A 26,946-nucleotide genomic window follows, 5' to 3' on the forward strand; every position below is an offset into this window, starting at 1 on the left:
CTCTCCTCCTCTTCCTCATCCCTGTGTCGGTGTTGTAGATGTATCCTGGTGTGGACAGTGAGATCTCTGTGAGTAATCTGCACCCTCACCTCTGACCTCTGACCTCTTCATCCCTCCTTTTCATGTCTTTAATTTCCCCGTTAACTGTTTGGTTTCTCTGTTTCTCACATTAATGTAGTCTGGTGACATTAGGATTCAAGCTATATATTGTATTGTATTCTATTAGATCATTTATATATCATATATTATATTAACATTTAAATATATTAATTAACAGGCAGGCAACATTAAAATACTTTAAGACTTTAACTATTGAGTCTGTTAATTAATAATAGATATATAAAAATATATAGATATATTTATAGATGTGTAAAAAATATTATATTCTATAGTTTATTATATGTTATACTTTATCAAATTAAAACCATTTTTATATTATAGTTTGTCATATATAAAATTTATAAATTTATAACAGGACTTAAAAAAGCTTAAGAAATATATTTTGTTATATTGTATATTTGATATATATATATCATTTGACAGAACAGACAATAGTAAAATGTTTTATATGATATTATGTATTTAATATATATATATATCTGTTGCAGATCAGGAGATACTTTTGTTACATTATTACATGTTTTATTTTAGTTTGATGCTCATGATTGGTTGATGCAGTCATGTGATGCGGTCTTCTGCTCTCTGATTGGCTGATTGTGTGTGTACAGGTTCCTCTGAGGCTGATTGAGGCCGTTGAGGAGCAGAGATATGTTTCAGCTGCACATCATCTGCAAGACTCCAAAGTAGTTGAGGTAACACACACACACACACACCTGCTTGTGAAGTGATATTGTTAGTTAATTTTACTATACCAAAGTATAATATCGGAGAATTTTTATTTTGAGTATTAATGAAAATGCATATTATATTAAAATTGAATTATTACATTGTGAGTATACATACTTTTAGATAATGATTCCTATTATTTTCGTATTTATTTAACCTTTATCTTCTCAGTAAATATTATATATATATATATATATATATATATATATTATATATATATATATATATATATATATATACACGCACTAAAAATGTACATTATGTATGATATAAATTTAGTGTGCGATTTTATTAATTTTTTTTGGTTTTAATTCATTTTAGATCATTTTTATTGTCTTAAACTGTGATTAAAAACTGCATCCTCTTAAAAAAAATAATATTTTAGACTTAAGAAAATAAAATGAATGCTTTTTAAATTATAAATTTTTGAGAACTCTGAAATTGAGCTGAATAATACCCTCTTTAATATCCTTTTTTTTTGTACATATAAATTATAATACGTTTTAATTACGTTTAGATAATATATTTTATGTTTTTAATAACTTTTTTCATTTGTATCAAGAAGTTTGAGGTCCAAAATGTATTAGTAACAGTGTTGCTATTGGTCGATATTATGACTCAAATGATCAATATCGATCTGATTAATCCTATTATGATCTGTGCACAATATCAGATTCATTCAAGATTTCTGCACTAGGTTTCAGACGTCCTGAATCTTTGCTAATGTACATTGTTGTTTTGATGCCTGATGTTGCTTGTGCGACATTGTGGAATATACAAATGCATATTTTACATTTACTAAGATGTAACTCGCATCAAAAGTGGTTCTGTTAACAGTAGTTAATGCACTGTGAACAACATGAAAAAAGATGCCTCGTTGTTAGTTAACATTAATGCTTGAACTGTTAGAGCTTATTGTAAAATATCATTGTCTCAGTTTTCATTGTGCTTTTGCTGAATCCGTTTTTTTGGCATCTGCTAAATGCACGAATGTCAATGTTTTCTGCATCAGGTGTCATTTTTCGACGTTCAAGCAGTGCGAAGAGTGGCTGAAGCGCTTGAACAGAGCCATCGCACATCCGGCCCGTCTGGAGAGCTGTTCGCGCTGGCGTATCACGCCTGGTGTTTAGGAGGAAACACGGATGATGAAGACCAGCACCTGCACCTGTGCAGACCAGGTACACACACACACACACTGAGGATCAGATTTGAGAATCTAAAACATGATTGATGGAGAATCAAGTAAAGCTGAGCTGCTTCAGTCCAGTAAGAGTTCATCTGGAGATATTCCTGACCTTATTCTGACCTTTACTTGATCAAAACCAGTCAAGATTTGACACGGTGAAGCTCCAGCTGAAACTTTGATGTTTGTACAATTACACAATAAAACTCTAAACTATCAATCAGACGACAGAAGGGATGGAGTAGACTGTGTGCGATAGGTTTTTTGATCATGTTGATACAGTAGGGTTAAGCACACGTCCTGATCTCCTCATTTTCAGATGCTTTATGTTCTCCAGAACTGCAGATTGATCCGTAGCCGTTGTGTTTGTGTCTCTCAGGTGATCACGTGAGGCACAGGTTGGAGGTGGAGGTGAAGCGGATGGGATTCGACATGCAGAACGCCTGGAGAGTGTCTGATATCAATAACAACTACAAGTAAGTTTGAGGCGCGATGGAATCTGTCTGGAATTAATTTTACTAATATTCTGAAAAACTGCTGACCAGCCAGAGCCAGAAATCAATATTTATTCTTCTAAACTAATACTTATGGAAGCCTGTTTCTGCCACTGAATAAAACATTTAAAAAGTAATTGCTACTTTTTATCTCACAATTCTGACTTTTTTTTTTTTTCAGAAAAATTTAGAATTAAGAGTTTATATCAACATTTTGAGGAAAAAGTCAGAATTGCGAGTTTGTCACAATTCCAAGAAAAAAGACAAAATTGCGAGTTGTCACAGTTTTGAGGAAAAAAGTCAAAATTGCGAATTTATATTACAATTCCGAGAAATTAGAATTACGAGTTTATATCAAAATTTTGAAGAAAAAGTCAAAATTGCGAGTTTGTCACAATTCCGAGAAAAAAGTCAGAATTGCGAGTTTGTCACAATTCCAAGAAAAAAGACAAAATTTCGAGTTTGTCACAGTTCTGAAGAAAAAAGTCAAAATTGCGAATTTATATTACAATTCCGAGAAAATTAGAATTACGAGTTTATATCTAAATTTTAAGGAAAAAAGTCAAAATTGCGAATTTATATTACAATTCCGAGAAAATTAGAATTACGAGTTTATATCAAAATTTTGAGGAAAAAAGTCAAAATTGCGAGTTTGTCACAATTCCAAAAAAAAAAGTCAGAATTGCGAGTTTGTCACAATTCCAAGAAAAAAGTCAGAATTGCGAGTTTGTCACAGTTCTGAGGAAAAAAGTCAAAATTGCGAATTTATATTACAATTCCGAGAAAATTAGAATTACGAGTTTATATCAAAATTTTGAGGAAAAAAGTCAAAATTGCGAGTTTGTCACAATTCCGAGAAAAAAGTCAGAATTGCGAGTTTGTCACAATTCCAAGAAAAAAGACAAAATTTCGAGTTTGTCACAGTTCTGAAGAAAAAAGTCAAAATTGCGAATTTATATTACAATTCCAAGAAAATTAGAATTACGAGTTTATATCAAAATTTTAAGGAAAAAAGTCAAAATTGCGAATTTATATTACAATTCCGAGAAAAAAATTTGAATTACGAGTTTATATCAAAATTTTGAGGAAAAAAGTCAGAATTGCGAGTTTGTCACAATTCTGAGGAAAAAGTCAGAATTGCGAGTTTGTCACAGTTCTGAGGAAAAAAGTAGAATTGCGAGTTTGTCACAGTTCCGAGGAAAAAGTAGAATTGCAAGTTTGTCACAATTCCGAGGAAAAAGTAGAATTGCGAGTGTCACAATTCCGAGAAAACGGTAGAATTGCGAGTTTGTCACAATTCCGAGAAAAGGTAGAATTTCGAGTTTGTCACAGTTCTGAAGAAAAAAGTCAGAATTGCGAGTTTATATCACAATTCAGAGAAGAAAAACAGTATGAATTGCGAGTTTGTCACAATTCTGAGGAAAAAAGTCAATTGTGAATTTATATCACAATTCTGAGGGAAAAAGTGTTATGCGTTTTAGTTTCATTGCTTTGTGTTAGTGAATATAAACTGCAAAAATAAAGTTACAAAGTACAAAAATCTGATGGGACTTGTGCGCTTTGTATTAAAAGACCTACAGATGGCTGTAATGATGTTTATATTATTCAAGCAACAGTAATGACAGGGAATCAAGAAAATAACTCTTAACAGTTGGAAACAAACAGTTTACTTGTATGTATTCAATGTTTCTAACTGAATATCTGTTTATTTAAAATTGAATAATATTAGTAAATTTGTTTTTGTTTAAAACTCAATTATAATTAATTGTTTTATGAATTTATATTGCTTACATGTCGTGTTTATATATATATATATAATTGCTGTATTTTTTACTATATTTTTGTAAGAAAATTGTTAAATTATTGCATATATTTTTCTTTAACCATTGACGTTTATTATGTTATACTTATGAAGTTTATACTTTTTTACTAATTTTACTACTTCTACTTTTTTATTAGCTTTTACTGCTAATATGGTAATATTAAATAAATATTAATATTTAAATTTTTTATTTATTTGAGCATAAAGGCATATATTTAAATCTGTCTAAAAAAACATCTATACTCTTAATCAAATATCAAACTAAAGCGCCGTATGATATTGCTGTATTTATTAATATATTTGTTTTTAGAATATTGCTGCATATAATATTTTTGTTGGTATTATGATATATGTTATTATATGGTTATATATTACTTCATAGTATGTTTTGCAATGACAAAACCCTTTGCTGCTGATGTGATGTTAAATAATATTAATAAACAAAGTCAGATTCATCGTTTATGTCTTAGTTTCAGCGTCTAAACTCTTGTCTTTTAGGTTGTGTTCGAGTTACCCACAAAAGCTGCTGGTGCCCGTCTGGATCACAGATAAGGAGCTGGAGAGCGTGGCCTCCTTCAGGTCCTGGAAGAGGATTCCTGTGGTGGTGTACAGGTGAGAGAAGCAGCTGGTCTCCCTCCTGGCCTCCTGAACACCTGACCAGTGTCTGATGATCTGTGTGTCCCGTCAGGCACCAGCGAAACGGGGCGGTCATCGCCCGCTGCAGTCAGCCGGAGATCAGCTGGTGGGCTGGAGGAACACTGAGGACGAGTATCTGGTGACGTCTATAGCGAAGGCCAGTCAGCTGGACGCCGGGCCGAGGGCTTGCAGGACCAGAGGAGACGGACCGGACTCGTACGACAGTGACTTCGGTAAGACCAACTCACACCAAGGACTTGATATTATTTTACTTTCAAATGCATTGAAGAAAAGACACAGAAAAGAATCAGATTTACCAGATCACAGGTAATAATGTTGTGAATATATTCAGAAGCCGTGGATATTGATTTTTGTGTTGCCTGGTATGCTTTTTGAACTCTTAAAGTGACGGTAGCCATCGACTTGCATTAAAGGTGCATGGTTTCAGCTAAAAATCTTCTTTACTGTTCTGCTGAGCAAACAAACACATCTACATCTTGGATGACCTGAGCGTGTGCAATCATTTTTGGTGAGCTATTCCTTTAGAGAGTGTCTGATTGGTTTATAATGTGAATGATGTTTTCTCCAGTGTCTCTCAGCAGCCAATGCAGAGATTCTTGCTAATCAGCAATTTCCCAAACAGCTGCAATGTGATTTAAGTGTCATGTGATGAATAATGATAAAAATACTGACTGTGACCATAAATCTGGGACATTTTCACTTCAACTTCCTGTTTTGATTCTGTTGTCACCCAGGCCCTTTCTAAAAGGAATATTTAGTGACTTTTTAGTCAAATCGATAATTATCAAATTTTTTTTTTCTTCTGAATAATTTGTTTATTTTTAGTTGACCATAATCTTCTTTCACGGTTTAAGACATTTTATTTTGCAATCTATAAATTCATTATTTTGTTTTATTAATTTTATTATTATTATTAGAAAATAATTCACTAATTAAAAAAAAAACAATTGCATTAAGTTATTTCATTACATTGCAAATAATAGTTATTTTGCGGTTTAATTAATTTTTGTTTTTAATTAAGTACTAATGCACTAATTGAAAAAAATGCATTGCATTAAAAGTGTTTGTATTGTCAGGTCTTGCATTTCTGGGAGCTGAAGCTCAACACGTATAATTATATAACTGTATATTCAAGCTGTGAATATTTCAGATGAAACCATTTTTCACACACAGTTTAATTATAAACAATTGATTTAGTAATATTTACCTTCCAGAGTTCATTTAGAAAATAATCGGATAAAAAAATAAAATTATAATAATAATGATATACAAAATAATATATAATCATACATAAATTTTAACAAGCGAGCATTGTGATTTGTAATGCATCAAAGTAATCCCGTTTATTTAAACCATTACTAATTAATATATTTATTGTATATAATCTGTTTTTTGACTTGACCTGCATCTACTAACCTTCAGTTTGGATGAATAAACCTCACTTATCTTCTGCATAAAACACAGTTAATTAAATCATTCAGAGCAGGATGGTCCGGTTCTGATCTAATAATCATTTATCCTGCGTTTCATTACTTAATGCACTCACTCTTATTAATGAATCGTGTTCCACTGAATGCATGCGTGTCTGTTTTTGCTGATTCGAGGTTTGGCCGGCCTCTGTAAAGTCTTAATGGCTCTAAGTGAGTTGGCTGTCGTGGTCGTGATGCCAGAAGTTTCTCCGCATTGATTTTCCAGCAGGACAGACTGAAGAATTATAACTGCACTTATAACTCATCTGATACTGATTTCTGCAGTGTGCCGCAGGGCTGGGATTGTGAAGACGCCTCGTGCATCATCATATCATAATTAGATCACGATTAAAGCTGTGCTATATGATCGCTTCACTTTAGTTAGTCTGTTAAGACAGCCTGTGCATATGGTGTAGTGGTTGATTTGTCTTAAAATATTAATTGCATGCTATTTGTTAGAGTATGCATCAGGGTCAGTAATTAGATTTTGCATTACGGCACAATATTTGCATTTTTTTTTTTACTTTTGCATCAATTGTTTTTTAAATAATTGCCTTATTAAATGAATCTGTGTTGTCCTAATTGTTCAATTCCGAGGCAGTCCTAGATCAGGATGAGTTTGTTTCTTCATCAGATTTGGAGAAATGTAGCATTGCATCAGTGTCTCATCAATGGATGCCCTGCAGTGAATGGGTGCCGTCAGAGTCCAGACAGCTGATAAAAACATCACAATAATCCACAGCACTCCCATCTTGAAAAGACAAAAGAAACAAATCCATCTTATAAGACATTTTTAACGATTCTAAACGCTTGCTCCAGTGAAAAAGTGTTCTGGTCTGAATCAGGAGAGAAATCTGCACAGATCAAACACCGTTTACAAGCCAAAACAGCTCTCAACAAATATGGTGTGGATGATTGTGATGTTTTTATCAGCTGTTACTCTCATTCTGACGGCACCCATTCACTGCAGAGCATCCATTGATGAGACACCGATGCAATACCCTTTCTTAAATAAATTTTTTGCTCATTTTGATGACACCAATCCCCCATTAATTTTCGACGTTCGTATTCTGTTCTAATCACATCGGTTCTCTTTCCTCAGACTCGTCTCTGACAGGTTGTCCCGCTCCTGACGGCAGCGGCGTGGCACAGAAGTTACTGATTCTGGATGCACGCTCTTACACCGCCGCCGTAGCCAATCGTGCCAAAGGAGGAGGCTGCGAGTGTGAAGGTGTGTGTAGTCAAGCTCTGGATGATGTTGGACATTATTGTTGGTTTGGTTGTTAGCTGAAGGCAGGTTTCTCTCTGGGTTGTGTTTGTAGAGTACTATCCCAAATGTGAGGTGATGTTCATGGGCATGGCCAACATCCACTCCATCAGAAACAGCTTTCAGTCTCTCAGAGCCGTTTGCAGTCAGATCCCAGATCCTGGCAAGTAAGTCCATCTTCATGCATTCTCAATTCATCCAGAATCTTGCAGCTCTAGTTTACATGTTGTTTATTGCTGCATATAATTCATTAAAATAGAAGTTTAATTTCATAAAGTAAAACTTGATTTAAAATGCACCTAATTTTTTAGCATTTTGTGTTTTTAAGTTGAATAAAATACTATTTCTCCCTATATATATTTCATCATTGAAAATTTATTTCGAAAAAGTCAAAAGATCCTGTCTCATCACACCCCTAGTATATATAAAAACAAACGCATGCATATGCATATATTTAAGAATAATATGCTATATTTATATATTTAATATACTTGTATATAATAAAATAAGTAAATATAAATATTTTCAAATACATGCATGTCTGTTTATTAATACATAATAAATATACAAAATATTGAAATATATATTTTGGATGCAATTTAAATATGCATATCGTCATTGTCAAATCAAATTTTGCTTGATCTGAAGCACAGCTTGCAGTTTTTTTTCACAATTAACATCATATCTATATTAGCTTAAGAAAAATAAGCTTCTTAATGAAGGTCATTTAAAAACATTACAAGTAAAAAAAGCATATTTATGTATACATATGTATTGTTTATTTGTATATGCATTTTGCATTCAAACATCACAACACATATACATCACAGAAAGCAACTCTTCACTTGAGGCCTTTATGCATAATGCATTATTTATTTTTACTTATAACCAAAGTGGAAATGCATTATAATTGCAGATTCCTTGTTACGTCTGAAATTGGTCGTTTGTCACGTGTTTTAATGCATGCATTATTATCTGTGGTTAGCATTATTGAGATTTTGCAATGCATTAAAATAACCATGAGCCTTTATATATAATTAAGCATTTCCTGATTTTCCAGCGAACACACAACATCTGCATTTATTTGTTATTATTGCACTTCCTCCTCGCGTTCAGATGTTTGTACTGAGTCTGCTCTCTCTCCAGCTGGCTCTCGGCTCTGGAAAGCACCCGTTGGCTGCAGCACCTGTCCGTTATGCTGAAGGCGGCGTCTCTGGTTTGCTCCGCGGTGGAGCGTGAAGGAAGACCGGTGCTGGTGCACTGCTCAGACGGATGGGACCGGACGCCGCAGATCGTGGCCCTCGCAAAGATCCTCCTGGATCCCTTCTACAGGACCATAGAGGTAAACATGAAGAAGAAGAACCACCTTGTTAATTAGTTTTCTCATGGGTTTGATTCGCAGGGAATGCATTGAATTAAATGTGCAACTGTCAATTGTAAAATGTTAGACATGCAAAGAGATTTAATATTAAATGCATGTTTAATTTTATCTAAGTCAAGTTGCATTGATTTATATTCCAGTTCACACAATACAGATGGATGCAGAGCAGCTTTGCAAATTTCATTATTATGTGTCTGCAGATGCATCTTCTCTGTCTCATGTGTGATGTGTCTTCAGATGCATCTTCTCCGCCTCATGTGTGATGTGTCTGCAGATGCATCTTCTCTGTCTCATGTGTGATGTGTCTTCAGATGCATCTTCTCCGCCTCATGTGTGATGTGTCTGCAGATGCATCTTCTCTGTCTCATGTGTGATGTGTCTTCAGATGCATCTTCTTCTCCTCATGTGTGACGTGTCTGCAGATGCATCTTCTTCTCCTCATGTGTGACGTGTCTGCAGATGCATCTTCTCCGTCTCATGTGTGATGTGTCTTCAGATGCATCTTCTCCGCCTCATGTGTGATGTGTCTGCAGATGCATCTTCTCCTCCTCATGTGTGATGTGTCTTCAGATGCATCTTCTCCTCATGTGTGATGTGTCTTCAGATGCATCTTCTCCGTCTCATGTGTGATGTGTCTTCAGATGCATCTTCTCCTCATGTGTGATGTGTCTTCAGATGCATCTTCTCTGTCTCATGTGTGATGTGTCTTCAGATGCATCTTCTCCTCATGTGTGATGTGTCTTCAGATGCATCTTCTCTGTCTCATGTGTGACGTGTCTGCAGATGCATCTTCTCTGTCTCATGTGTGATGTGTCTTCAGATGCATCTTCTTCTCCTCATGTGTGTTGTGTCTGCAGATGCATCTTCTCTGTCTCATGTGTGTTGTGTCTGCAGATGCATCTTCTCTGTCTCATGTGTGATGTGTCTTCAGATGCATCTTCTCCTCCTCATGTGTGTTGTGTCTGCAGATGCATCTTCTCTGTCTCATGTGTGATGTGTCTTCAGATGCATCTTCTCTGTCTCATGTGTGATGTGTCTTCAGATGCATCTTCTCCTCCTCATGTGTGACGTGTCTGCAGATGCATCTTCTCTGTCTCATGTGTGATGTGTCTTCAGATGCATCTTCTCCTCCTCATGTGTGTTGTGTCTGCAGATGCATCTTCTCTGTCTCATGTGTGTTGTGTCTTCAGATGCATCTTCTCTCTCATGTGTGACGTGTCTGCAGATGCATCTTCTCTGTCTCATGTGTGATGTGTCTGCAGATGCATCTTCTCCGTCTCATGTGTGATGTGTCTGCAGATGCATCTTCTCTGTCTCATGTGTGATGTGTCTGCAGATGCATCTTCTCTCTCATGTGTGACGTGTCTGCAGATGCATCTTCTCTGTCTCATGTGTGAAGTGTCTTCAGATGCATCTTCTCGTCTCATGTGTGATGTGTCTTCAGATGCATCTTCTCGTCTCATGTGTGATGTGTCTTCAGATGCATCTTCTCGTCTCATGTGTGATGTGTCTTTAGATGCATCTTCTCCGTCTCATGTGTGATGTGTCTGCAGATGCATCTTCTCTGTCTCATGTGTGATGTGTCTTCAGATGCATCTTCTCGTCTCATGTGTGATGTGTCTTCAGATGCATCTTCTCTGTCTCATGTGTGATGTGTCTTCAGATGCATCTTCTCCTTCCTCATGTGTGTTGTGTCTGCAGATGCATCTTCTCTGTCTCATGTGTGTTGTGTCTTCAGATGCATCTTCTCTCTCATGTGTGACGTGTCTGCAGATGCATCTTCTCTGTCTCATGTGTGATGTGTCTGCAGATGCATCTTCTCCGTCTCATGTGTGATGTGTCTGCAGATGCATCTTCTCTGTCTCATGTGTGATGTGTCTGCAGATGCATCTTCTCTCTCATGTGTGACGTGTCTGCAGATGCATCTTCTCTGTCTCATGTGTGATGTGTCTGCAGATGCATCTTCTCCGTCTCATGTGTGATGTGTCTGCAGATGCATCTTCTCTCTCATGTGTGACGTGTCTGCAGATGCATCTTCTCCTCCTCATGTGTGATGTGTCTGCAGATGCATCTTCTCTCTCATGTGTGACGTGTCTGCAGATGCATCTTCTTCTCCTCATGTGTGATGTGTCTGCAGATGCATCTTCTCCGTCTCATGTGTGATGTGTCTGCAGATGCATCTTCTCTCTCATGTGTGATGTGTCTGCAGATGCATCTTCTCCGTCTCATGTGTGATGTGTCTGCAGATGCATCTTCTCCGTCTCATGTGTGATGTGTCTGCAGATGCATCTTCTCCGTCTCATGTGTGATGTGTCTTCAGATGCATCTTCTCCGCCTCGTGTGACGTGTCTGCAGATGCATCTTCTCTGTCTCATGTGTGATGTGTCTTCAGATGCATCTTCTCTGTCTCATGTGTGACGTGTCTTCAGATGCATCTTCTCTGTCTCATGTGTGACGTGTCTTCAGATGCATCTTCTTCTCCTCATGTGTGACGTGTCTGCAGATGCATCTTCTCCGTCTCATGTGTGACGTGTCTGCAGATGCATCTTCTCTGTCTCATGTGTGACGTGTCTTCAGATGCATCTTCTCCGTCTCATGTGTGACGTGTCTTCAGATGCATCTTCTCCGTCTCATGTGTGACGTGTCTGCAGATGCATCTTCTTCTCCTCATGTGTGACGTGTCTGCAGATGCATCTTCTTCTCCTCATGTGTGATGTGTCTTCAGATGCATCTTCTCCTCCTCATGTGTGATGTGTCTGCAGATGCATCTTCTTCTCCTCATGTGTGACGTGTCTTCAGATGCATCTTCTCCGTCTCGTGTGTTGTGTCTGCAGATGCATCTTCTTCTCCTCATGTGTGACGTGTCTGCAGATGCATCTTCTCCGTCTCATGTGTGACGTGTCTGCAGATGCATCTTCTCCGTCTCATGTGTGATGTGTCTTCAGATGCATCTTCTCCTCCTCATGTGTGATGTGTCTGCAGATGCATCTTCTTCTCCTCATGTGTGATGTGTCTGCAGATGCATCTTCTTCTCCTCATGTGTGATGTGTCTGCAGATGCATCTTCTCCGCCTCATGTGTGATGTGTCTGCAGATGCATCTTCTCCTCCTCATGTGTGATGTGTCTTCAGATGCATCTTCTCTGTCTCATGTGTGACGTGTCTGCAGATGCATCTTCTCTGTCTCATGTGTGATGTGTCTTCAGATGCATCTTCTCCTCCTCATGTGTGATGTGTCTTCAGATGCATCTTCTCTGTCTCATGTGTGATGTGTCTGCAGATGCATCTTCTCTCTCATGTGTGATGTGTCTTCAGATGCATCTTCTCCTCCTCATGTGTGATGTGTCTGCAGATGCATCTTCTCTGTCTCATGTGTGATGTGTCTGCAGATGCATCTTCTCCTCCTCATGTGTGATGTGTCTGCAGATGCATCTTCTCTGTCTCATGTGTGATGTGTCTGCAGATGCATCTTCTCTGTCTCATGTGTGATGTGTCTGCAGATGCATCTTCTCTGTCTCATGTGTGACGTGTCTTCAGATGCATCTTCTCCTCCTCATGTGTGATGTGTCTTCAGATGCATCTTCTCCTCCTCATGTGTGATGTGTCTGCAGATGCATCTTCTCCTCCTCATGTGTGACGTGTCTGCAGATGCATCTTCTCTGTCTCATGTGTGATGTGTCTTCAGATGCATCTTCTCCGCCTCATGTGTGATGTGTCTGCAGATGCATCTTCTCTGTCTCATGTGTGATGTGTCTGCAGATGCATCTTCTCCTCCTCATGTGTGACGTGTCTTCAGATGCATCTTCTCTGTCTCATGTGTGATGTGTCTGCAGATGCATCTTCTCCTCCTCATGTGTGACGTGTCTTCAGATGCATCTTCTCTGTCTCATGTGTGATGTGTCTGCAGATGCATCTTCTCCGTCTCATGTGTGACGTGTCTTCAGATGCATCTTCTCTGTCTCATGTGTGATGTGTCTGCAGATGCATCTTCTCTGTCTCATGTGTGATGTGTCTGCAGATGCATCTTCTTCTCCTCATGTGTGATGTGTCTGCAGATGCATCTTCTCCGCCTCATGTGTGATGTGTCTGCAGATGCATCTTCTCTGTCTCATGTGTGACGTGTCTGCAGATGCATCTTCTCCTCCTCATGTGTGACGTGTCTTCAGATGCATCTTCTTCTCCTCATGTGTGACATGTCTGCAGATGCATCTTCTCCTCCTCATGTGTGATGTGTCTGCAGATGCATCTTCTCCGTCTCATGTGTGATGTGTCTGCAGATGCATCTTCTCTGTCTCATGTGTGACGTGTCTGCAGATGCATCTTCTCCTCCTCATGTGTGACGTGTCTTCAGATGCATCTTCTTCTCCTCATGTGTGACATGTCTGCAGATGCATCTTCTCCTCCTCATGTGTGATGTGTCTTCAGATGCATCTTCTCTGTCTCATGTGTGATGTGTCTTCAGATGCATCTTCTCCTCCTCATGTGTGATGTGTCTTCAGATGCATCTTCTCTGTCTCATGTGTGATGTGTCTGCAGATGCATCTTCTCTGTCTCATGTGTGATGTGTCTTCAGATGCATCTTCTCTGTCTCATGTGTGATGTGTCTTCAGATGCATCTTCTCTGTCTCATGTGTGACGTGTCTGCAGATGCATCTTCTCTGTCTCATGTGTGATGTGTCTTCAGATGCATCTTCTCCTCCTCATGTGTGATGTGTCTTCAGATGCATCTTCTCTGTCTCATGTGTGATGTGTCTTCAGATGCATCTTCTCTGTCTCATGTGTGATGTGTCTTCAGATGCATCTTCTCCGCCTCATGTGTGATGTGTCTGCAGATGCATCTTCTCTGTCTCATGTGTGATGTGTCTGCAGATGCATCTTCTTCTCCTCATGTGTGATGTGTCTGCAGATGCATCTTCTTCTCCTCATGTGTGATGTGTCTGCAGATGCATCTTCTCCTCCTCATGTGTGACGTGTCTTCAGATGCATCTTCTCTGTCTCATGTGTGATGTGTCTTCAGATGCATCTTCTCTGTCTCATGTGTGATGTGTCTGCAGATGCATCTTCTCCTCATGTGTGACGTGTCTGCAGATGCATCTTCTCTGTCTCATGTGTGACGTGTCTTCAGATGCATCTTCTCCTCCTCATGTGTGATGTGTCTGCAGATGCATCTTCTCCGCCTCATGTGTGATGTGTCTTCAGATGCATCTTCTCCTCCTCATGTGTGATGTGTCTGCAGATGCATCTTCTCTGTCTCATGTGTGATGTGTCTGCAGATGCATCTTCTCTGTCTCATGTGTGACGTGTCTTCAGATGCATCTTCTTCTCCTCATGTGTGATGTGTCTGCAGATGCATCTTCTTCTCCTCATGTGTGTTGTGTCTGCAGATGCATCTTCTCCTCCTCATGTGTGACGTGTCTGCAGATGCATCTTCTCTGTCTCATGTGTGATGTGTCTGCAGATGCATCTTCTTCTCCTCATGTGTGATGTGTCTGCAGATGCATCTTCTTCTCCTCATGTGTGATGTGTCTGCAGATGCATCATCTTCTCCGTCTCATGTGTGATGTGTCTGCAGATGCATCTTCTCCTCCTCATGTGTGATGTGTCTGCAGATGCATCTTCTTCTCCTCATGTGTGATGTGTCTGCAGATGCATCTTCTCCGTCTCATGTGTGACGTGTCTGCAGATGCATCTTCTCCTCCTCATGTGTGATGTGTCTGCAGATGCATCTTCTCCTCCTCATGTGTGACGTGTCTGCAGATGCATCTTCTCCTCCTCATGTGTGACGTGTCTGCAGATGCATCTTCTCCTCCTCATGTGTGATGTGTCTGCAGATGCATCTTCTTCTCCTCATGTGTGATGTGTCTGCAGATGCATCTTCTCCTCCTCATGTGTGACGTGTCTGCAGATGCATCTTCTCCTCCTCATGTGTGATGTGTCTGCAGATGCATCTTCTTCTCCTCATGTGTGATGTGTCTGCAGATGCATCTTCTCTGTCTCATGTGTGATGTGTCTTCAGATGCATCTTCTTCTCCTCATGTGTGATGTGTCTTCAGGGTTTCCAGGTGCTGGTGGAGACCGAGTGGCTGGACTACGGTCATAAGTTTGCGGACCGCTGTGGTCATCAGGAGAGCGTTGAGGATGTGAGTGAACAGTGTCCTGTGTTCCTGCAGTGGCTGGACTGTGTTCATCAGCTCCTCAAGCAGTTCCCCTGCCTCTTCGAGTTCAACGAGGCCTTTCTGGTGAGAAACCTTTGCTTTCATTCATGTGTGTCCATATACAGTACCTCGTGCCATTTTGTGAAAAGGAAACGCTGCTTTTATAATATCTTGTGCATTGTGGCTGATTTTTGAATCAATATTCAGTTTGTTTGTTTGTTTTATTAATATTGGATAAAAAAAATCATCTTTTTGTGTTGAGTAGTGAAACTACGGTGTCTTTTTTTTAAATGCATTTTTGTAGTGATTTGAATTTTTTTTTTTTTTTTTCTGTTATTGACCTCCTATATTTATTTTGCATTAGGATAATGGGCAATACTTCAATTTAGTTACAAATAAACCTAATGATATACTTATACTATATATTATAATAGAAAAAAAATCTGTGTTTTTTCAATTATTATTATTATTATTATTTTAAGCATAAAAAAACATGAAATAATGTATTGTTTGCTTTACTTGCCCTGGAAACATTTCACATTTTATTTTTGCCAAAAGATTTCTAGGCATCAGTATTTTTTTTAAACAAAATATTTTTATTTTTATTTTTTTTATAAAGCATAAAATATTTTTTTTTCTAATAATGCTTTTTTTTTTTTAGCTAAATATTTTTATGTGTCAGTATTTTTATTAAAAAAAAAAAGCTTTTTATAAAACTTTAAATGTTTTTATTAAACAGAAATCTTGCGTTACTTGAATAATTTATCTATTTATTTATTTATTTTTTTTTATTATTTTTTTTACATGAGTTTGATATTTTGTTTCAGATGCTAAACAAATGTCTAAGGCTGTCAAATTTGATATATACTTTTTTTTATGCATCTCTTTTTTATGCGTCTCTTGACATTTAAACATCCCTTTATATATCAGTAACAGTTTTACTCATTGCATGCAACAGTGTAACATCGTTCCCTTCTCAATCATTGACAGAAGCGAGTTCATGCAGTCAGCTGTAGATCTCAGTGATGAACTGAGTTTATTGTGTTGTTCCCGCAGGTGAAGCTGGTTCAGCACACGTACTCCTGTCTGTACGGCACCTTCCTGTGCAATAACGCCAAAGAGCGCGAGGCCCGTAACGTGTATAAACGCACCTGCTCCGTCTGGTCGCTCCTCCGAAACGGAAACAAGAACTTCCAGAACTTCCTCTACATCCCCTGCCATGATATGGTCAGCACACTTGTCATTTTCTGCTTATTAATAGTTAGTAAGTAGTTTGGGAAGGATTAGGGATGTAGAATATGTTCATGCACATGCTAAAAAACAGCCAATATGTTAATAACACGCATGCTAATAAGCAACTAGTTAATGGTGAGAATTGGACCCTGTGTTGAAGTGTTACCAAAAACAGTTTTAGCCAATTATGTGTTTTAGAGCTGGACAAAAACTATTTATATTTACTGTAGAAATTTCTATAACTTTTTAAGATTTAGTTAATATCTCTGTCGTTTCCAGATTGGAAATTGCTATTTTAAAATTCACAGATATTGAAATGTTTTCTGTGACTGTGGACAATCCTGTTTACAGTGTTATTTATAGATGCCATTATAGTTTTTATTCATATTTTTAATTAGCTTCTCCACGTTTTCTGTTTTACTTTTCACTAAATTTCAGCAATTTTTTTTTCTTCTCATTTTTATAAAAAAAAAATTTATGCCTATAAATTTTTTTTATTTCAATTTTAGTTCTTACGTATTTTATGTACAGTACATCACTAAATGAGAAATCTTGCCTTGGCGGCTAGATTAAATACAATTTAAATTGCATACATTTATGTCAATTAATGGAAATGTTTTTTAATGGTTTTAGAAGTTAGCTATAATAAATGATAAATGTGTTTTAAACTGCAAACTGCAATAACGTCTATAAACACCATTACTTTCAACAAGATTCATGCACATTTTGATGAATACTAAGCAATTGTAACAAATTAACAAAAACAATGTATGTGCACTGGAGACATTTCCATAACTTTTGAAGGTTTTGTTTATTTCTGTGCATTTGTCTAGACTGGAAATCACTTTATTTTAACTGACCGATATTTGAGAAGCTATCTGTGTGTTTATTGTGCGGTTTAATGCAGATGTTGAGTTGTTGTGCTGCTGTGCGCAGGTCTTGCAGCCGGTCTGTCACACTCGAGCGCTACAGCTGTGGACGGCTGTGTATCTGCCCTCGTCCTCGCCGTGCACCGCTGCTGAAGATGCCATGGAGATCTACCTGAGCCCATCGGCCGGAGGAGACGAGTTCAGCTCGCGCTCCCTCGACAGGTGACCGCTCACATCACATCACGGTGCTAGAAATGCTGTCGCATATTGCTTCACTCAATCTCAGTTTTGGCCACATTCCAAAAAGCTTTCCTGAAAGTAATACTGTGATGTATTTCCTTCTCGACAATCAGATTCCAGCTCACTCGAGGCCAGTGAATCTCAGATTGCAGGACTTTTTTCCTGTTGATTTATCTTGCCCTCATTGTTTTCAGTGTTCTGCTAAAATAAGTGTCAGTATTTTTATTAAACACAAATCAAAGGACTGTTGTAAAGCATTACATTATTTTTTATTAAAATTAAAATAAAAATCATGTTATTTTTTATTAAATAAAACATTATTTGCTTTACTTGCCCAATGTAAATGATTTTAATTTAAGTCAAAAAGTTCTTATTTTTATTAATTTTTATTAAACAAAAATAAAGTTAACTTTTTATTAACAAAATAAATAAATATTACAAAAATAAATATTTTTTATAAAGCATTAAATAGATTAAAAAATAATATATATATATATGTATGTATATGTATATAATTTTGCTTTAATTGCTCTGGTGACGATTTTTTTTTTAAGCCAAATATTTCAGTATTTTTTTATTTCATATCTGAATTTTAAAAATATATTTTTAAGTGTAAGTATTTTTATGCAAAAAGTATTGTTTTAAATAATTTTAAAAAATTACATTTGCTCTACTTACCCTTTTTTCTATTATGTTTATTAAACAAAAAGCAAAGTATTTATAGTATTGTACAAGAAAGAAAAGCCAAACTTATTGATATTAAATATAAACCTTATTTCTAAAAAAATACAATTATACATTACTAAACCCATATAATTACATGTATAGGTGCTGAACTGAGATTTTTGTGTGTTTAGACTCTGCCCTCTTGTGGTGAACTGAAGCACATTGAACGCTTGTGTTTTATTTCACTCAGGCTCCCCAAAACACGGTCCATGGACAACTTGGTGTCTGCGTGTGAGAGCAGCGTGACGCTGACCCGCACCTCGAGTGACCCCAACCTGAACAAGCACTGCCAGGAGGGCCGTCCGGCGCTGGAGCCCAACCAACCCGCGGTTATCCACGACGCTTCGCCAGAGGACCCTCCGATCGCCGGATCGATCAGCGCGGAGCCCACGTGTGAGGAACAGAGCTCTTCAATAACTGTTGAGGACGGTTTGAGGGCGGAGCCTTGTTTGACAACCCAGCCTCCGCCGTATTTGCCCCACCCCTTAGCAGTAGATCAAGCCCCGCCCCTTCCAGTCATAAACCAAGCTCCGCCTCAAAACCCAGTTTGTTTACTGCAGGAAGTCAGGACTGTAGAAAACACAAATCCCACTCCTCTTTATAACAGCTTTGAAAACTCTAGCAGATCTGTTGACTCTGAAGCGATCGCTTCATTGGAGGCGTCAGTAGAGACGCTAACAGAGCAAAGCGTGATTCCTCCGTCTAGGAAAGAAGCCGCAGCTGTTGAATCAAACCTTGCTTTTAACGCGCCGCTACGAAACGGCGAACTGGTTCCCGCGAGAGAACGGACGCCACCTGGTGACTACGCCAAAGCAGCGCGGCGTTTGATTTCCCAAAGCCAGCTGGCGGAGCTATCTCTGCTAGGCTCCCAATGGGACAGCGTCATCCAACATGGCAGCTATCACAGCCGCCGGCTGGCGAACAGGCTCCTCCGTGCACACACTGAGAGCGCTAACGGCGGACCGTGCTGTCGTCGAGACCCCCTGCGTGCTCCTGGGAGCCCCATCCAGTCCGGTTGGTTCTCCGCGGTGAAGAACTCCAGCTACGCTGCGCTTTGTTCCTCGGCCGCGTCTTCGCTAGCGATGGGGCCGTCCTTCCGGCAGCTTCTTCTGCCTCATTCCTCTCCGTCCTCCAGCGGCTCTCCGGTGCACCTGGACGACGACGGCCTGCCGGTGGCGGTGGACGCGGTGCAGCAGCGGCTGCGTCAGATCGAGGCCAGCTACAAACAGGAAGTGGAGGTGTTGAGGCGGCAGGTTCGACAGCTGCAGCTCAAACTGGAGAGCAAGCAGTCCTGCATGACGCCCTCCGAACCCGACGTCGACTACGAGGACGACATCGTGAGTTTACGTTCCTTTACTTGAACATACAGTACATTCCTCATGGTCACTGTGGGTCCTTAAATTGGATTCAACTGGATTTAGGATTCTTTAAGCATATTTATATATACTGTGTGTGTGTGTGTGTATGTATGTATATATATATATATATATATATATATATATATATATATATATATATATATATATATATTTATATATATATATATATTTATTTATAATTTGTACGTATTTGTAAAAAAATATATTAATATAAATAATCAAATGTGTAATTAGTTTCAAAAAAAGTTTTTATTTATTTAGAATCATTAAATAATTAAAAAAAGTTTCTTTCTAATCAAAAATGCTGCAACAATCAAGTAAAATGTTTTATATTATGATTTGTTTCCATTTTAAATTTATTTTAAAATGTAATTAATAGCTTTTCTATCTCAGGAATAAATTACATTATTCAAACAAAGCAGTTCTTTTAAATTGCATTCATATTTAATAATACTACTTTTTTTACAGTATTTTTGATACTGCTGTATAGTGTTGTCACGGTACCAAAATTTCAGTATTCGGTACCAATACCAGTGAAAATCCACGGTTCTCGGTACCAATTTCGGTACCAAAGCAAAACACAAAAATATGCTAATTACATTTTTTTTATTAAAATTAAAAAACTTTTTATCACTAAAAATAAAACCAATGCCATTCTTTATACTTATTTACAATTGTGTTTAAAGTTTTTCTACAAGTTATATAATTATGAAAAATAGTAAACAAGTTTCACCCAAATTTAATTTGTCTTTTAATTTATGAAATTTAAACACATTTTATTTTTGGTAAATAAAGGGGATTTGCTATTAAAATTAAAACATGGAAGAAATATTTTGTGATTTATTTCTTTAAAAAATAAAGTTTTATAAATTTTTTCAACTGTAGTAGCAGTATCACATACATTTTACTAAATAATAGTAATATTTAGTAGCACAATGCCTTTATGTAAAAATGAACTTTTAATGAATGCATATTTATCATTTTAACTGAACTTAAGACTGGTGGTGATGCTTAAGATATTTTTGGTCATTGAGGGTTTCTGTAAAAAAAAAATAAAGTAATAGATCATATGAATTATTATTAAAAGATAATACTGCTACTAATTCTACTACTATACTAACAATATACAACTGCACTATGGATTGATGAGCTCCTGGGTTCATGAATATTAATCACGTTGTATGCGTTCAGTCAAACTGATTTGCTGAAATCAAAACAGGGAGGGTTAATAGATGAATGCCAGCCAATGAAATTGCCATTTGTGCATTGGCTCCGCCCACTACTGGAAAAACCGGCATATCTTCTTGTTCGAAAAATATGAATAATTCTAAATGAACTCCATTATTTTGACAGAAGAAGACAACAAAGAATATAGTTTACATGTAGTGTGTTCAACGTGGTAAGACTTTCGCTCTATCTCTCTTTGCATGTGTGAGAAAGCGACGGTGAGTCGTGCGCCTTCACACAGAGTTTACAGAGTGTCAAATACAGGTGCGCTGTGCGTACATTGACATGAATCGAAAAGTACAGATCGCTTAATGGAGAGATAACTCTGAAGCTCAGATGCTGAAATTAATGCAAGCGTCATGCGCTTCAGTCTATGTAGTAAACAAACCCGCACTTCTCTGCCATTCGTTAATTCACACAGAGACGCGCAGAACATGCAGGATTCATATTTCAAACAACTTTTGCGGCTTAACATTTACCGATATTGGTCCATATGGAGATATGATTTGATTAATTTATGCTAACTTTGACAAATTCCGTGACTGTCCATATTTTCATAGTTTCATTTTCATGACTGGATTTTGAGATTCCGTCCTCGTTTTCTGCTTCGCGGAAATCATAGCACTGTATGCGTCAAGAACCGGGTTTCAATGGGACCTCGGTACTACTGGTACTTATAGATACCTGGTACTGTCATATTTACATTTTTTAGTACCGACTTGGTACCGAAGTACCGGGTCTTTTGACAACACTACTGCTGTATATCATAAATGCAGCTCTGGAAAGAGTTATTTTCTAAATATTTTAAAATCTTAATTCCTTTTTCTTTTGACTAAAACATTTGTATTTATTTAATCAAGTGTGCAGTTTTTTTGTGCAAGTCATCAAGGTCTTAAACGCCTTGTTTGAGTGACAGGTGTTTGAGTGACAGGTGTTTGAGTGACAGGTGTTTGAGTGACAGGTGTTTGAGTGACTGGTGTTTGAGTGACTGGTGTTGGTGTTTGAGTGACAGGTGTTTCAGTGGTGTTTGAGTGACTGGTGTTGGTGTTTGAGTGACAGGTGTTTCAGTGGTGTTTGAGTGACTGGTGTTGGTGTTTGAGTGGCAGGTGTTGGTGTTTGAGTGACTGGTGTTTGAGTGACTGGTGTTTGAGTGACTGGTGTTTGAGTGACTGGTGTTTGAGTGACTGGTGTTTCAGTGGTGTTTGAGTGACTGGTGTTTCAGTGGTGTTTGAGTGACTGGTGTTTCAGTGGTGTTTGAGTGACTGGTGTTTCAGTGGTGTTTGAGTGACAGGTGTTTGAGTGGCAGGTGTTGGTGTTTGAGTGACTGGTGTTTGAGTGGCAGGTGTTGGTGTTTGAGTGACTGGTGTTTGAGTGACTGGTGTTGGTGTTTGAGTGACAGGTGTTTCAGTGGTGTTTGAGTGACTGGTGTTGGTGTTTGAGTGACTGGTGTTTCAGTGGTGTTTGAGTGACTGGTGTTTCAGTGGTGTTTGAGTGACTGGTGTTTCAGTGGTGTTTGAGTGACTGGTGTTTCAGTGGTGTTTGAGTGACAGGTGTTTCAGTGGTGTTTGAGTGACTGGTGTTTGAGTGACAGGTGTTTCAGTGGTGTTTGAGTGACTGGTGTTTGAGTGGCAGGTGTTGGTGTTTGAGTGACTGGTGTTTGAGTGACTGGTGTTGGTGTTTGAGTGACAGGTGTTTCAGTGGTGTTTGAGTGACTGGTGTTTGAGTGACAGGTGTTGGTGTTTGAGTGACTGGTGTTGGTGTTTGAGTGACTGGTGTTTCAGTGGTGTTTGAGTGACTGGTGTTTGAGTGACTGGTGTTGGTGTTTGAGTGACAGGTGTTTCAGTGGTGTTTGAGTGACTGGTGTTTGAGTGACAGGTGTTGGTGTTTGAGTGACTGGTGTTTGAGTGACTGGTGTTGGTGTTTGAGTGACTGGTGTGACTGGTGTTGGTGTTTGAGTGACTGGTGTTGGTGTTTGAGTGACTGGTGTTTGAGTGACTGGTGTTGGTGTTTGAGTGACTGGTGTTGGTGTTTTGAGTGACAGGTGTTTCAGTGGTGTTTGAGTGACTGGTGTTGGTGTTTGAGTGACTGGTGTTTGAGTGACAGGTGTTGGTGTTTGAGTGACTGGTCTTTGAGTGACAGGTGTTGGTGTTTGAGTGACAGGTGTTTCAGTGGTGTTTGAGTGACTGGTGTTGGTGTTTGAGTGACTGGTGTTGGTGTTTGAGTGGCAGGTGTTGGTGTTTGAGTGACAGGTGTTGGTGTTTGAATGACAGGTGTTTGAGTGACAGGTGTTTCAGTGGTGTTTGAGTGACTGGTGTTGGTGTTTGAGTGACTGGTGTTTGAGTGACTGGTGTTTGAGTGACTGGTGTTTGAGTGACTGGTGTTTGAGTGACTGGTGTTTGAGTGACTGGTCTTTGAGTGACTGGTCTTTGAGTGACTGGTCTTTGAGTGACTGGTGTTTGCGTGACAGGTGTTTGATTGACAGGTGTGTCACTGTGAATGTGATCTTGTCCCTCCAGACGTGTCTGCGTGAGTCAGATGGCAGTGACGAGGAAGACTCTCTGTCCAATCACAGTGAGGATGGCTTCAGCGAGGGCAGCTGGGATCGTGTGGAGAGGAAGGACACAGAGGTCAGTCTCTCTCTCTCTCTGACGCTTCAGTACAGCTGATGATGCTTAGAGAGTTTAACGAGCTTGTTTCTGGACGCACAGGTCACCAGATGGGTGCCGGATCACATGGCCTCTCACTGCTTCAGCTGCGACTGTGAGTTCTGGATCGTCAAGAGACGTCATCACTGCAGGTGCGGCCCGTTTACACACCTGTCAGCTCTGTAGAAATCACTTAAATAGCACTTGATTTTGAGACCGGGACTTTTTTTTTCTTTTTTAGTGACTCCCAAGACTTTTTCACTCTTGAGATTTAAAATAATAATGAATTTCACAACAGTTGATTCATTACAAATAATTAAGTTTGTGATTGATTTTAAACATATATATATCTATTAATCGCATTTGTTTCTCTGATTAAATATTGGATTTATAGTTTGATGTGATTGGTTGAATGATTTTATAAAATATTTGGTTTATAGAAGGTGTTGTTTTTAATATTATATATGTACTATTTTAGAATGACTAAAAATGCTTTTGTCATTTTTTTAGTACTGTTGTTTCAGTTTTTCATCTTAAATCAATGTAACATTTGTATTTTTCTTATATTGTAAGATGTATTTAGTTTTCAGTAGATTTATTCAGTTATTGAAAACAAGTAGCAATATTTATTGTTTTAGTTACCGGAAGTGATGGATTATTTTATAATATTCTATTAATATTGTATTTATAGATTAATTTGCGATTGATTGGTCGATTTACAGAATGAATGATTGATTGGAGCTTTTACTTGTACTTCTAAAGCATTATTAATATTTTAATTTGGCTTTTATTTTTATAATTTAGTTTAGGTTTTACTAATTGTTTTGGTTTTGTGATTACTTTTTAAAAATATTTATATTTGGCTTTATTTGTATTTCAGGAAAGGAAACATTTCAAATTTTGGAACTTTACGTTCTTTTTTTCTATTTTAGAATTATTAATAATAAAATTAGCTTTAATTTGAATTTAATTTCGATTTGGGCTTTACAATTTTAAAACCTAATAAAAAAATATTGAAATGTATATTTCAGGAAAGGAAACATTTCTAATTTTGTAACTTTTAAGTTTTTCCTGTCTTTAAAATCTATTTTAGAGTTATTAATACTACAAATTAGCTTTTATTTTTATTTACGTTTAAAAATTTTAAAACCATTTACATTTTTATTTTAGGAAAGGAAACATTTCTAATATTGTAACTTTTACGTTGTTCCTTTTTTATTTTCCTAATTTAGAATTATTAATACTACAAATTATCTTTAATTTAATAATATTTTTATTTAGGTTTTAAAATTTTTAAAACTATTTTTAAAAAATATAAAAAAAAATTATTTTAGGAAAGGAAACATTTGTAATTTTGTAACTTTTACGTTTTTCCTTTTTTATTTTACTATTTTAGAATTATTGATACTATACATTATCTTTTCATTTTATAACATCTTTATTTAGGTTTTACATTTTTAAAACCTATTTGAAAAAAATATTTACATTTTTTATTGCAGGAAAGGAAACATTTCCAATTTTGTAACTTTTGCGTTTTTCCTTTTTCTTTATTTTTTCCTAATTTAGAATTATTAATACTACAAATTATCATTAATTTAATTTAATAACATTTTTATTTAGGTTTTAAAAATTTTAAACCTATTTTAAAAAAATATTAAAATATTTATTTCCGGAAAGGAAACATTTGTAATTTTGTAACTTTTAAGTTTTTCCTTTTTTTTTTTTTCAGCTTTATTTCAATTATGCAAAACGATTAGCCGTATAGTTTTAGTTAACACTCTTTATAGTGCATGTGATGCTTCAGTTCATTTGTTTATCTGTCTGAAGATGTGATGTTGATTTCTCGTAGGAACTGTGGGAACGTGTTCTGTAAGGACTGCTGTCACCTGAAGCTGCCGATCCCAGACCAGCAGCTGTACGACCCGGTTCTGGTGTGTAACTCCTGCCACGATCTGCTGCTTGAGTCCCGCACACGAGAACTGCGCTCGCAACAGCTGGAGAAACCCATCGCCACCGCCTCCAGCTGAGACGGCCAATCACAGCGCGCCTCACACGCCGGCGTCCAATCAGAGCCGCTCTCTCCTCTAGAGTCCGGATCCACTCGAGGAACGACGGGGTCGATGCAGTCCAACAAACGAGCAGTTTGTGATGAAAGGGTGTTTTAATCTCTTCAGATGCTTCTCTACTCGAGGCCAGGACTGAATCCTTAGGTTCAAAAGGCCCACAGAGAGGCGTTCCTTCATCTCAGATGTCTATCGAGAGGCTCACTATTTAAAACCACGCTGCTACAGTATTTAAAAACGAACTCTATTTTCTATCTCTATTATTTTTGTGCACTACGGAGAGGGTTCGAGACCAAAACGGAGCTGTTTTCTCGCCTGATATGAAGCTTGAATGTACATTTGTTTGGTTTATTCTTGTTTTCGGGGGATTGGCGCGTGCGGTTGCTGAATTAAAGCGGCCGGTTTGCATTGATTTGATCACAAGTGTTTTGTTTTTCCTCCGCTTTTTATGGTTTTGGTTTCCGCTCTCGTTTGATAAATTCTAATTGCCAAAATCAAACTCGAATTGCAACATATCAGTAACATATAAACAAAATCACTCCTAAATTCATGTCTCATCCGGCTGGTTGTGTGTTAGTTGCACGAGAAAAACCCATTTCTTCTCTGTTGTTGTGTAAGTTCTGGTCAAACTAGCCATGTTGCATTGCTCCGTCTATTTTAGCGAACTAAACCAGTTATGATGATTAATATTTCAGACTGAAACCCGTGAATCATTGGATTGAAATGACTCTAAACTGCAGTACATGCTCAGAAACAAGTGCTAGGATTCCTACACCGATTGTGTTTTGTTAATGGTGAACCTCTCAACAGTGCCATGTGCTTTATTTTCTTATGGATTCACTGATTTGTAACTTGTTTAATTGTACAATAGCTAGAGGCTTAACGACGAGAAGATGATTAGTGGAGAATCGATCAGGTTTAAAACACTGATTTTTCTTCTCCGTGGTGCTGATGAAGGACACTTTCTTTTTGTGTTTTTTGAGTTAATGCATTAAAAAGGAACCCAGAAATGTGATGTATAGTTATTTGGTCTGTAATAGTGGCTCAAATGTGTCACTTAGTGAATAATTGTTGTAAAGAAATGCACTGTATGAGTTCAATCCCATGGGTTAAATAAAAATATTCATCTTTATCTGTGTTGAGATTACTCATCTTTGCTTTTTACGTTATGAATTTGTTCAAAATCATATCATGCATGGAGCTCGAATACTCAACTTCAGCATTTTTATTTAGCTTTTATTTTCGTAGAATATGTAAAACAATTTAAATTAATGTTTGTATACATCGTCTAA

The 26,946-nt window shown here is 37.6% G+C and overlaps 1 protein-coding gene across 1 annotated transcript; it reads left to right on the forward strand.

Annotated features, from left to right (window-relative positions):
- The first annotated feature begins 38 nt into the window (after positions 1-38).
- Positions 39-26,788, forward strand: LOC113086930 (myotubularin-related protein 4-like). The gene is given in 18 exon segments (XM_026255530.1): positions 39-68; positions 729-812; positions 1,881-1,938; positions 1,941-2,024; positions 2,409-2,505; positions 4,844-4,957; positions 5,034-5,089; positions 5,092-5,214; positions 7,574-7,702; positions 7,794-7,905; positions 8,885-9,080; positions 15,171-15,356; positions 16,329-16,499; positions 17,442-17,596; positions 18,531-19,677; positions 23,463-23,573; positions 23,655-23,743; positions 25,441-26,788. Coding segments are annotated over 18 exon segments (3,120 nt in total). The 3' UTR covers positions 25,619-26,788.
- Positions 26,789-26,946: the final 158 nt, after the last annotated feature.

This window comes from Carassius auratus, chromosome 5 (genome assembly GCF_003368295.1).
Source record: "Carassius auratus strain Wakin chromosome 5, ASM336829v1, whole genome shotgun sequence".
Taxonomy (NCBI): Eukaryota; Metazoa; Chordata; class Actinopteri; order Cypriniformes; family Cyprinidae; genus Carassius; species Carassius auratus.